This window comes from Aythya marila, assembly GCF_965140915.1.
Source record: "Aythya marila genome assembly, chromosome: 3".
In the NCBI taxonomy this organism is placed as follows: domain Eukaryota; kingdom Metazoa; phylum Chordata; class Aves; order Anseriformes; family Anatidae; genus Aythya; species Aythya marila.
This window is the reverse complement of record NC_139044.1, coordinates 81,285,482-81,298,659: the sequence shown is the minus strand read 5'-3', so window position 1 is coordinate 81,298,659 and position 13,178 is coordinate 81,285,482. Positions and strand designations below refer to the sequence as shown.

General features: G+C 39.7%; 1 protein-coding gene across 3 annotated transcripts in view; it reads right to left on the bottom strand.

Moving 5' to 3' along the window:
* The window catches only part of AKAP7 (A-kinase anchoring protein 7), an 86,291-nt gene extending 75,383 nt beyond the window's left edge, over positions 1-10,908 (bottom strand). For all 3 annotated transcript variants that reach the window (XR_014317125.1, XR_014317126.1, XM_082756131.1), the window contains exons 1-4: positions 10,705-10,908; positions 8,531-8,686; positions 7,407-7,552; positions 2,811-2,947 (exon numbers count right to left, since the gene is read on the bottom strand). Coding sequence is in view for 1 of the 3 variants with exons in the window: in XM_082756131.1 (XP_082612257.1) it covers positions 2,811-2,947; positions 7,407-7,552; positions 8,531-8,686; positions 10,705-10,861 (596 nt within the window). In the remaining 2 variants the exon portion in view is untranslated. The remainder of the gene's footprint in view (positions 1-2,810; positions 2,948-7,406; positions 7,553-8,530; positions 8,687-10,704) is intronic.
* Between the last annotated feature and the right edge of the window lie 2,270 nt (positions 10,909-13,178).

The window sequence follows — 13,178 nt, the reverse complement described above, 5'->3', positions numbered from 1 at the left end:
TGCTGTCATGACTCTTTTTTGCTTGTTTTCTTTATGTTATTTTAAACCTCACATTCTTGATTTCATACAGTCTTATAAAAACAGTTGTAACGTGTCCTCATGAAGGCTAGACTACAGCCCATGAGTTAGAAAATTCCCATGCAAATTGTAGGTCTGGATTCCCTTAGAAGGAGAAACCTAAAATGCAGATCTTCTATTTCCAAGGCAAAAGCTGTATGTACTAAAACATCATACAAAGAGCTTTGTGCTGAACTGAGTATTATGTTCAGAACATTCTTATCATGTGTTTGGACTTCAAATAGCATTCAACTCATTTCATTTCTATACAGACAGAAGTACTATTGTGCATATAGAGTAGAAAAACTGTAGATATCTAAGTAACTTAACACATCCAAACTTTTGGATCTGTGAACTCTTAGACGTCTAGTTCACTAGTTGCCCTTTGTTTGAGAGGCTACTGTCATCTGAAATTACACACAGGTTCTTCTGCTAGTCTGGTTCTTGATTTAATTCCATTAATGTAGTATCAAAAATTGGTGATGCAAGGAAAAGAAAATTCAAGTTTTAACTCTTCAAGTACTTACAGAATATTAAGCAGAAAACAACAGTTATGAGAAAAATAAGAATTCCATATAATAGAAATGCAACCTAGAATACCTGAGGATAGCTGAGCTAGACACCTGTAGTAGGCACCTGGCCAGGAAAGGGGTGAATCCCTGGGGAAGCTGCTGCTGACTAGAAGACAGCTCCTGCATGCCTGGACTGTGGAGTTCTGCTGGGAGAGGCAGAGAAGAACTCCATAAGTAAGTGCCCAGGTGGCAGCTGAACAGAGAGAGCTGCAAAGGATGTTGCTGAGAATACTGAACTTGGCAATATTCATTTTGATACAGAATTCATGACTCCAGTCATGAGGAGGCATACTTGCCTTTGAGGTATCCTCTCATACTGCCTTCTTCAGAAGTTCATACTTAAAACCCTTAAAAAAAAAAAAAGTGCTCACACAGTTGGTGGTTGTTCTCTACGATTTTCAGGGGCTACCAAAGTTCACTCATCAACCAGAGAAGGAGGAAGCTTGTGTGCCAACTCTAGGAGACAAAAGAACGTGGAGAGGAGAGGGAGCCCAGCAAATCTAGAATCCTTTCCTCTCGTTTCGATTCCCTGCTCCCAGCTGTCTGCGTCTCCCTTCAGAGCAGTGTTGGAGGAAGAAGCCAACAGATTTGTAACCTCACAGAAGAGGTGACAGCATAGATCCCTCAAGGATTCAATATTACAACATTCAGGGAAACGTGTGAAAAACAAGCTGGGCAATTGATTTAGATACATTGATATCATTATTTTTAGGTGTGATAAATGTTTTCAGCCAAAATACCTTCTACTAATTGTTCTCACATTCCGCCTTGGATTCTGGCTTTCCTATGAGCAACCTGTACTTCAATAGCAAAACCTTCTGGGGGAAAAATGATTCAATGCACACACTTATTATATGCATCATTTTGTAACTGTGTGACCAAAACGCAAGCAATGTCTCACTGTACTTGTTCATTATTTGATCTATGTAATTCAGTATATGGACTGCATGTCTTCTAATACTGCAGAGAAAACCACTACAATATGATGGAAGTCCCCTGATGATGGAAGTCCCCTGAAAGAACTCATCTTGGGTACATGAAAAAGAAACGCTTTTCTTTCACAAAATTACAATATAAGGACTTTTGATTCATCACTAATTCTCTTCAAAATTGATACATAAGCAATGGAGTATTTCCAGATGTCTGTATAATGCCAGCAGGCCATTTATCAGCATTTTAATTAACACTGTTACAGGTACCCAAGTGTTTGTCATCTCCATCCTGCAATTACAACGTACGCATACAGAGAGACATGACATATGTAGGCTACTGGGCACCACATCTCAATAGCAACTGCCAGGAAAGTCTGTGTGAAGTAGGACTATGAAACACAAAGGATGTTTTCAAGTCAAACATACAGCTAGACACACAAACTATTATTCTAAAGGTTCATAAATTATATCTGTATGGACTTAAAAGTCTGAATTTCTTCATATTAACCATGGAACTTGTACTTTAAAGTAGGCTTGTCAGAGAGCTATACAGCATGTGATAGACAGTAAAAGCCATCCAAGAACTGCACTTTTTATAAAGCAAATAGTCACATTTGACACTTATACATGGTATCATCACATAACACATAGCCCTTTCCATGACTGTTAGGACTTTTATATGAGCAAAAACTCAGCTATTTCACTGAAGCAATATAAAAATTATATTTTTGATAAGGCCTAATGAACTCTCTTTTAAAAATGTACTTATAGTTTGAGTATAATAAATTCATTTAGAGGCATTAAAAGCCAACTGCATGAGGCATTACCTTGCAGCTAAGGCTTATTTCATTGAAGTCTTTCAGTGAAAGTTACTAATTTGGCCTATAATATCTGCTGAGCTACAAAATTCTGAAAGCTCCTCTGTTGATCTGCTCAACATCCCCTACAACAAAACATTGTTTTGAAATAACTACTTTAGCAAACATGAGATTTGTGCATGCAAGTTCAGCACACAGTTATGAAAAATGTAAGGAAGCAAAAAGAGTACTTTGTGCAGAATTTATGACATACCATAAATTAGGAAAATGGCTGATATTAAGATTAGCAGCTTAAGAACAACGTGAATTAAATGCTCAGTAGCCCTAGTAATTTAGGGATGACAAAAAACAAGCATCAGTTACCCCTCCTACTCTTTTTATTAACTCCTCCAACAAAACTACTTTTATACATTTAACACCAAAATACCTACATGCCAATTTCTTCTTCTCCAGATAAATGCATCACCAACATGGTGACGTGCAGCGAGGCACAGCGAACCATTGCTTTGGAAAGCCTATGATCCTTTTGTATTATTGCATCTTGGACGGCCCGAATACCGTCAGTAATCTGGAAAGACAGACAGGCACAGAAACAGCAGTTAGCAATTACTGCATCCCATAATGTAAGTGAACACAAAAGCGCACAAACTGAAGTCAAATGTTTATGTAGAAATCATCCTAGCAGAAGCAAGTTTTATCCTCTGATAAAGCCGTGCTAATTGGCCTGAGTAAACTCATAGTGGGTACAAATGCAGTGATTAACAAGTAGCAGGACATTTCCCATCACATCTTAACAGGAGCTAGGTTCCATAAAATGACAAATTCCCGGAACAGATTAAAATCATCCAGTTTTACACTGCCAGTAGTCCAGATCAGAGGCTTCTTTAGAGAGCTTCTCTACTGTCTGCTAAACATGTATACTGCTATGTGCAGACAAGTGTCTGAAAAGATAAAGGGGCCTTTACAGTATCAGGCAAAAAAGGAACAGGCAAATAGTCAGTAAGCTATTTGTGGAGATTTACAATTCTGATTACACTGTCCAAAAGATTGTATAATTTATATAATCTCTTCAAACGTTTTAATGAATCTCTGTAATACAGTTCTAACATCACCAGTCTTTTTCTATAAAAGTGTTTGGTTCACATTTTTCTTCAATTAAATTTATTTGTATAGTTATACATGCTATACAAATTGTATTCAACTTGCTTACTGTGCCTGCAGTTACAATACTTGTATTATAGTAATTTTTTAAAAAAACTTCAAGAATGCTTGAGTATATTAGTAGAAATTAAATCAAATCCAGTAACCCTGACCACATGACAAAATGAGTTATTTCTAAAAGATGATAAGCAAAGATATTACAGACAAATCAGCTTTGGGGTATATAGTCTAAAAGAAGCACGTAGAAAACTTGAATCTGATTTTTATTTGCAACCCATTGGTGAATGCTTAAGGAATATACTGTATATATTAATTTTTATAACACACATAAGTAGCTGTTAGGCTAAAATAAAAAGCTACAATTTAGTTACTCTGCTGATGATAATTAACACACAAATTTCCATAAAAAGTACACTATAATGGGAGTGGTCAGTACTTCTGTGACCCACGTCCTTATGATGAGGTTTGCCATGCAGGAGTTTTACCTAATATATCTAGTACCACTTTCTTTATTTAAGGTAAAGCGCCATATAAATAAAAACTAGTTATAGCTGAAGAGGACCAACTCCAGGAAGGGTGGAGAGAAGGAAACGAAACTCACTTGCCAGAAGTAATATGGCATCTACAACTCAGACATGTCTTTAGTAGTGTGAGACACATGAAGAAAATTGCACCAGCACTCCGATTATAACTCTTGTTATAATATAAGACCGTTTCCTTCATAGTCAGAACTTATCATAAATACGTGACGCTTCCATTGTAGTCCAAGATGCAGGAGAAACTTAACCCGTGTTTACACAAGAAACTGGTAAACACAATCCCTGATAGCTACAGTGTATCGACTGCATAATTATTTAAGTTTATAAACTAAAGCAAATGCAGTTACCCCAGTAAAGAAAAAAAAATGAAATGCTCTATCATAACAATTACAGTTTCGTTCCATTTTCAACTATTTTTGACTAGTCTATCTAAATTTAATTTGTACCTGAGAGCTGGCAAAGAAAAAAAAAAAAAAGATACGTGTAAGTATACACGCCCTTCGGAATACATTAGACAGGTTTGGAGCTGTGTTATCACAGTGATAAAACCATATCCTAGCTCAGAAAAAGATCAGCGTTACTCAGCATTCAGTTATTCAGCCAACACTCCACTTTCCCTCGCCCATACAGTTCCCTTCAGTAGTACTTCCAAATCCCTTCCTACTCATTTCCTAAACTCCCTGCACTACCCCCAGGTCCCTCCTATAGCTCAGTTTTAGCTCAGGCAAGAAAGAACACATGCTGTGGCTGATTTTCAGTTATCAGGGGTTGACTGCCTAAAAAATATGCATATTTTTATTCATCATCTGTCAGATCTCAAAGAACAGGTAATTGCCATACTCACACTGCAGCCTGTAACACACGCACGTTCTTTCAAAGCTCTCTTTTCACCACCACAAATTCCACAAAACACCGTAGAAAATTAGTACCTCTGACAGGTTAAAACCTAATGAATAACGCACCTTTGGAAGAAGATTAATTCCAAAGATGGATAGTTAGCAGGTCCAGAGACAAGCTGTTGTTGAACCCAGCAGAGAAATGTGCTGCCTTCTTGATAACAGCAAAATAGAACGACGAGTGATCGTGTTCTCTGGCTGGAGCAACAACATTCTGTACGATAGATGTTGAGGTTGTACAGAGAGAAGGGATAAAAGAACTTTTCAAATCCATTTTTGTGAATTCAGCAATTTATTTTTAGTGTGTTTTCCCAGAACTCACATGATCAAAATGTAACACAACAGCTAGAGCTTAGCCATGCTGTCATGACTTCAGACTGATGCTGTTCTCTTTGGTAAATCGAATGTGCATTTAACAGCTGAGAGCACTGAATTTTAATCAAGCTAGCCAGGACTCTTCCTGAATCTCAGTAATATCTAGTTATAGCCCATGCATGAATGAAAACTTCATATTGTTTTTACTTGCTATTTACATTGCCTTATGAAATTTTATGTTAAATTTCAACTGCTGTCATGCTGACAACAACTTCATCTAATCTGAGATTTCCTAACTTCCATACCCATTTCCAAAAAGAAACGGCTGAGGGCAGATCATACTCAATAATTCTCCTCTCAGATTATTTATAAAATTTCCCCCTAAATAAGGACTCAAATAGTAATTTCAAGGTATCCTCTCCCATTCCCTGGGATATGTTATTCTGAAGAGTAATAAAATAACGATTCTGCTTACTGCAAGAACACTACTGGGAAGTGATTACTGTGAGCTTTAAAGATTTAACAGATTAATTGAAATTATAATCAAGACTGGAAGAGCCCGAAAGACTAACCTGCCAAGTGATAACATTCAACTATTCTTACAGAACTAACAAAACGTTAAATATAAATCCCAAATTAATGGAATACCTCATTTTACTTCTGAAGATTTGGAACATGATTAAAATGAAAGCAAGGAAAATGTTTAATTTTCAACAGGAACAGTTCATTAAATGTTCCAGAAATATTCCTTACTACAAAATGTTTCTCTGTGTAAAGCCTAAAAGCCTATATAAAACATGAAGAAAGAGTACTAATGCCTAAAACAATTCACCGGAGTAAAATTAGATCCTCACAAAGGAAAGACCCCTCCTTCCTAACTGAAATGCTACTAGTAATTACCAGATCCCCTCTGGCTATCAAGAAGCCAGGTGTCTTAAGTCTACATTTTGGCTAATGTTGCCTATACAAATTCCAACGTGTATTTTCTACTTTCATAACAACTCTACATCTGAGGCAAGTATAAACAAAACTTTTTAGCAAAGTCTTGGAATTCCCAAAATGCTCTGAGATTTAGAGTTGTTTCTTTACCTTTGTAAACAATACAGGGCATATAAAAATGGATGTTTAGTTAAGATTTTTTCTACTCAGCCACCAATTCAACATAACAATTGTGAGCAGCAATTCTCAAAGATCAGATTATGTAACCTTTGCATTAATTGTTGCTGTTAAATCATGGAAGAGACAGAAAGAAAAGCCATTTCAGACCAAGATGGCATAGAAGATATTTGTGTCAGGCTATTCCTGATCTATTCTGAAGACGAAGAATAGAGCCTCTGCAATCTCTTCTTCACACAGTGCTTTTTGAAGCATCGAAGACTGCATCGTAACTTTCAAATCTATATTGTATCTTTTTAATTTCAGATTATCTCAATCTTTGACTTTCTCTGAAAACAGTACAGATGTAGAATGAGTTAAAGATCACCTGAAAGATATAGCTTCTGATATTAAAATATAAATCTAAAATTGGAAATGGTGGTAAACTGTTGTTTTCAACTTTTTAAACATAATACACCTACTTTCCTTGATGAAGAAACTCAATACCAAAGCTGTATCAGACACATCCCATAGCACATAAAAACATCATCTTTGTTCACTGTTAGGTTAAATGAGACAACATATGCCAACTATAGGAAAATACATGTTCTTTAAAAGTCCACTGCACTTCTTGAATCCATTTGAACAGCTTGTCACTAAAACAACAGCTTGTTTGAATTTTAAATAAGATCATCTATTTTACTGGAAACTTTTTAAACTACAAAATGCCTTGTTAAAACAACAACAGATCCAAATTTAAATTCTTACCTATAAGGAGAGCTAAAAATAATGCAGAGTTTTTCCCTATTAAATGAAATGTCTCTTTTCCTTATTCTAAATGAAACACCAAATATGTAATACTGGAAAAGTACAAAGGGGAAATTTAAGCCAGCTTCAATCAAAACAGTATGAAATCCATACAACTGAATAAAAAGATAAATATAAACCTCTCTTCTTACAAACACATGTAGCTGTTGAAGTAATTCTGGTTATACAAAATTACTATCATAAAGAACATCACCTCTGGATTAGTAATTGGAATAGAAATGAAATAATTTGGCTGATACTGTTTTTTCTTTTTCTTATTTCTCTCACTGCCTTCTGGAATTTCCTTTCCAGTAGTCCTCTTTCTTTTCTTTTCCTTATTTAATTCGGAGGTGGCATGCACTGAAAAGAAAAAAAGAATTAAAAAAATCAGCATACGGACAAATCGGAACAAAGATACAAATAACATCATGCCTACAGGAGCTGCCTTCAGTCAACTGACTGAAGCATCTGATCTGCCCATGCACTGAACTGTCTGATTGGGATCCTATTCCAACTTGAATTAACACAGTCACCCAGGTGGAATACCATACTTGAAATAAAAGTATGCATATCCAAGCAGGGCTCATCAACTGCTAACACAGCTTCCAAGCTACTCCCATGTTTTGTCAGCTCACTGCAGTGGACTTGGCCTGCAACTCTCCACACATGAAATGTGTGGACATGACTTCAAAACCAGATAATACACAGGATTATTAAAGGAAAAGGTTGCAGTAGACTAGGACTGGCCAACCTATAGTTCATAGAACAAACCCTGCCCAGAAGAAAATTTAATCTAAACAAGACCTACTGTCTGGCTCCTTTCCCGAAGGCTCCTTCCAACACGAAGAAAAGCGCATGTCCTCAGTTCTCTCTGTACCATAAATCACTTCCCTCCCAGCTTATTTCCTCAAGACTTTGCAGACCCTCTCCCACCACATGGAGGTATACACATCCATAAGCTGACCAGACTGCAGTCCTGCACTGTCCACTGACAGGTGCACTTATTTATAGCCATGTGCTGAGAACACAGGCATTGCAAGACAGCTCTTCCAACCATCAGCTGGAAGCCATCAATTGAAAAGTTCGTATGTAGTAATGCAAATAGACATACAAGATGTCTTTATTCTGCAGCTAAATCTTGAAACAGATCATAAAATAGTACATTTTTAATACGCTCATGTACCTACAGGATTGCCTACCAACAACGGATACACCAGGCTTGATACTGCTTGCAGGAGCTCTACCACCCCACGCACGGAGCCCACCCATGAGCTCCAACAGGCAGAACCAAGAAGCGCATGTGGAACAGAAACACAATTTCTGTTTAGATTTACTTACGAGCAAATTCATCTTCAATATCTGTGTTGGCAAACGGCATTTCTGCCATCAGAGAGTCTACTGATTCAGCAGATGGACATGGCTTTTTTCTCTGTTGTGTTGCTTTTTTAATCTCAGCAAAGATTTTCTTCTTTTCCTGTACATTTTCCAGCCCATCTGTAATATATTTTAAGACACCGGGTCTGAGTTTTCAATACAAACAGCCGTTGGCATTATACACAAGCAATATACAATTTATAAATTTCTCTATTTACCAGCATTTCCTTGTCAACATATCAGCAAAAGGACTTCAACACTCGATGTGGAATAGCATAAAAAGTGCATTTAGCTTTCTATGTTTAGTAACTTGTTCTTGTTCAGTACTGAGTAAATGCAATTATGTGCAAAGAGGACAGTTATGACCAAGTATAAAACAGTAAGCCTTTACATAGCATGTGAAGTTCACTCTAGATAACAGCAATGGCATATGAAATTGAATGCAGATGAACACTGGCAAATGACCTGCAGTGTAAACACACTGCAAATAAGGCATGGAGGAGCACAAAGGGAATCCTACAGTTCCACATAAAACAAAGAACTCTCAGCTGACTACATCATGCAAGAATGAGATGATTATTCTATTCCTGCATCTCCCACACAGCATTAACATGTTATAGACAGCAACAATTTCAACCTGTTCTAGAAACTAATGACATTTAAGAAGGAATCACTACAAATCTAAATTCATCTTGCATGTATAAACATGAATCTCAGAGAAATACCACAATGACAGAAGGAACTCCACTAAAAAGTTTTCAAAAAGGCCTTTTTCCCCCCAAGAGTACTAATTATGCACAGTCATTTCCCTATACTTGTTTCATATTTCTTCATCAGTAAATGCTAATAGCTGTGTACTAAGCTATACCGTAAGAAGATAAAAATCAAAATCTCCTCTAGCAACAGAAAATGTGCACGTAACCAAACATCCAGCAATATTCTTCTGGGACAAGTCCACAATGGGATTACTGTAGTGGAAGAAGCCTTATGTCAGAATTGCAGTTTATCCCAGAACAGCTCATTACTACAGACAACACGCTTTCAAAGCTCCTCTTGTGACCAGTGCAGATAGCCCAAATCTGGCCCAAGGGGGAAATTTGGCAGCAGAAGTGTGTATTATTTTCTTGTGCCCTGCAAAGCTGCACTATCTGTGTAAAATCAACGGTACAGACCCAGCCTGGGCTATTAGAGCCCTATAGAGTGGGTTTTGGTTTTCTGTGTGCGTGTATCACTCTATGCTAAGGATGATAAGTAAAAGAACAAGTTGGTTCAATGCTAATTCACTCCAGCCTGAAGTAGGGAGGCATAAATCACTCCGTGGTTGTGATCTGACACCTAACTTTGTGCCAGAGGCTGAGTAAAAAGAAGCAAGCTATTTAGACTGGTTGTTTGTACCCCCCTGTAGACACTACAAACTATGTGCCACAAAGAGATGTTAAAGCAATCATGAATTTATTACTTAACATATAAAGTGTACACAACAGAGGTTATTGCTGGTGATCCACCAGCACACAGAAAACAATGTATTATCCTTAAAAGAGATCACGAACTGAAGGAAAAGACAAAAATCCATGAAACTGACAACCAGGGCAGAGAAGTTATCAAGATCCCTGGCACAACACGCTGAAGACAGCAGCAACAGAGTCCGAGAAGTGTGTTCCGGTCACTAAAACAAGGTGAAAACAGAACTTTTAGGGATTCCTGACTTCACGCAGGTCATCCGAGACCTAGGCAACCCAAAAAGTAGGAGCGCCTTGATCACCACGCCACTGCAGGATAAACTCTTTTTTAATTGCAAGTTTAATGACATCGCCTGGGTTTTATAAACGAGCAGGAACCTGCATGATCTTATAGATGTCTTTAAGTGGTTCCTGATCTTCACGAGCCATCTGTTCCAGCAGGAAACAGCGATAAGGACAAGGAAGATCCCCCTAGCTCGTACAGGGAAGCACGCCCAGCGGGGCGCCCTAAGGCACGTTTCATTACTTCCCACCCGCACCCCGGAGCCCGGGGGGGGATCAGGCCCGGAGCTGCCCTGGAGCCCCCCGCTCCCGTTACAGGGACAGCGCCGGGGTGCCGAGCCCAGCCCAGCCCAGCCCAGCCCGGCCGCCTCCCTCCCCCTCCGGCCGCCTCCTCACCGTGCTCCCGGGGGGGGGACCCGCCGGGGGTGCCCCCGCCGCCCCCCGCTGCCGCCGCCGCCGGGAGCAGCGCCATGGGCCGCGGCGGGGCGAGCAGGGCGCGGGGCCGCGGCACGGGGCGCAGCGCGGGGAGCAGGCGGCGCAGCAGCCGCTGCATGCCCGGCGGGGAGCCCCGCTGCGGGACGGCCGGGGCACGGAGCACGGGGCACGGCGCTGCCCCGGGACTACAGCCCCCGGCGTGCCCCGCGCACGGAGCCCCGCGTGCGGCATGGCGGGAGGGGCGGGGTGGGCCGCCATGGCGGTGCTCCCGCCCCCGACGCTGCCCCGCGCAGGGGGTGGCCCTCATGGTGGTGCTGAGGGGGCCGAGGGTTCCCCGCTCGAGTTTGGAGCGTGTGTTCTGCCCTATGGTCTGCCTGCAGCTTGAACTCTGTGGTGTGCTGTTGTCCAGCTGCCCTGTACGCAGTGAAGGCATCCAGATAGCGTGTCCTGACACGAGATGTACGTTGGTTGTTGTGTATATCTCGTATATATTACATACCTCTCATACATACCACATACATCTCATATATTCCACACACATCTCATATATGTCACCTACATCCCATATACATGTATGTCATGTACATCCCATGTATGTCACGTACATCACATATATGTTACGTATCTCATAACATACATCTCATGTATGTTATGTCCATTTGTTGTTTTCACTCTGTTTTACCAACAATTGTCAGCTAAACAGGACGCCTGTAACTCCACGGGAGTGCTTGGAGCTGACTTCTCCTCAGACTTCTCAAAATAATCATTTGTGTCTTGGGACCACCAGAGGAATTTTATACCACCCAAAGCTCTAGTTTTCATCCTTTTAGCTGCAGTCCAGGGAAAAACATCATCTTCCTTGAAACATCCATTCTTTATGCAGTCACCCAGTCTCCTAACGTAGCTCTGGCCCACCCTTCCCATTGGCAATAATGCTTCTACTGTGGCTGTACAATCTCCTATTGGGAATCAACCTCTTGGGTGTACACGAGAGGCTGTTTCTCCGAGGCGAGGAATGCAAGACACTATTTTCCTCCTTAAATAAAGACTTTGTGCCCTTTGGAAGCCAAACGCTGTCACTACATTCTGTGGGCGAAGCCAAGCCAAATCTCGCCTTCTGTTTTTGCAGATCAGCCTGTGCATATAGACCAGATCTGAAGGAGCTGATTGTTTATCCATATATACAAATTCTTACTTTCGCTTTTAAAGGGAGTAGGATTGGAGGGGAAAAAAGAAAAAAAAAAAAAAAAAAAAAAGGCGCCTGCATTAGGGAGGAAGCTGCAAAGCTGCATGCATTCTGGATGTTCAAACCTGAGAGACTAGGGAAAATTAAAGGAGTTTCTGTATTTGGCTTGTCTGTGCCTTCCCTTTCTGGGAGATAAAGTTTGTTTGGAAATACTTTACAACCTTTTTGACCCATCTCATGCTGTGTTTGCCCTCAATGTCTTTCACACTGTTTTCATGGGGCCTGTGGAAACCAAAGAGTGGATGCAACACAGAAATCCAAGTTTGGTGGAATCACAGAGGAGCTTTAGGATAAGGCTGCTGGCAGTTTCTCTCACTGTATGTGTTTCAAGCTAAATATCAGCTATCGTTAGGAGGCTAACTACATAAGTGGTCATCTTTTCCTAGCTGGTTATCATTGTTAAATATATATATTTATACTTAAAGGTTTGATTCCATGGAGTTACCGATGAAATACTGGGAGAAAATCTATTGTTATTAAGTGTCTGTAAAAATGCAATGTAAAACACAGTTTTGAACCTGAAATTGTTCCCAGTCAATTCATGAGATGTTTTGCTGAAATCTTCAGCAACCAAACTCTAGAAGGAATATTTCTGTTTGTACAGTGGACAGGGGAGTCTAATGTAATACTAGATAAGTGAGCATTTAATGGTCTCTATAACACTTGAAAATGCAACATATTTTTACATTTTTGGTAGACCTAAAATTGTATGTAACCAATGCCACTAGCCTAGTACTGATACATGGATATATTCTTTAGGTTCATGAGGTGCCTGAATATACAGGATAAGGGGAAGTAAGAAATTAAAAATGCATTAGCTGGATCTGATAAGATTAGCTGATATCACAAATTGACCCTTTAAGTCCTAAAAGTGGTTGGAAGCAGAATGTTCAGCTGAGGACTAGAAGGCTGAGAAGTTCTGATCTTCCTGCCTGCCCAAATACTGTGCAAGTTACGTAGTGGTCACTGACCTGGTGCCTGTCTGAAGCAAGCCAATGTGTGTTTTTTTTTTCTGTTTATTTGTTTTTGTTTTTTGTTTGTTTGTTTGGTTGGTTGGTTGGTTTGGTTTGGTTTTTATTTGTTTGTTTGGTTGGTTGGTTTTTGGTTTTTGTTTTTGTTAATACTTAGGTTTGGGCTAATGCCAAAGCATTATCAGTTTCCTGTGGCCTTGCCTTTCGTAGTTTCTGAT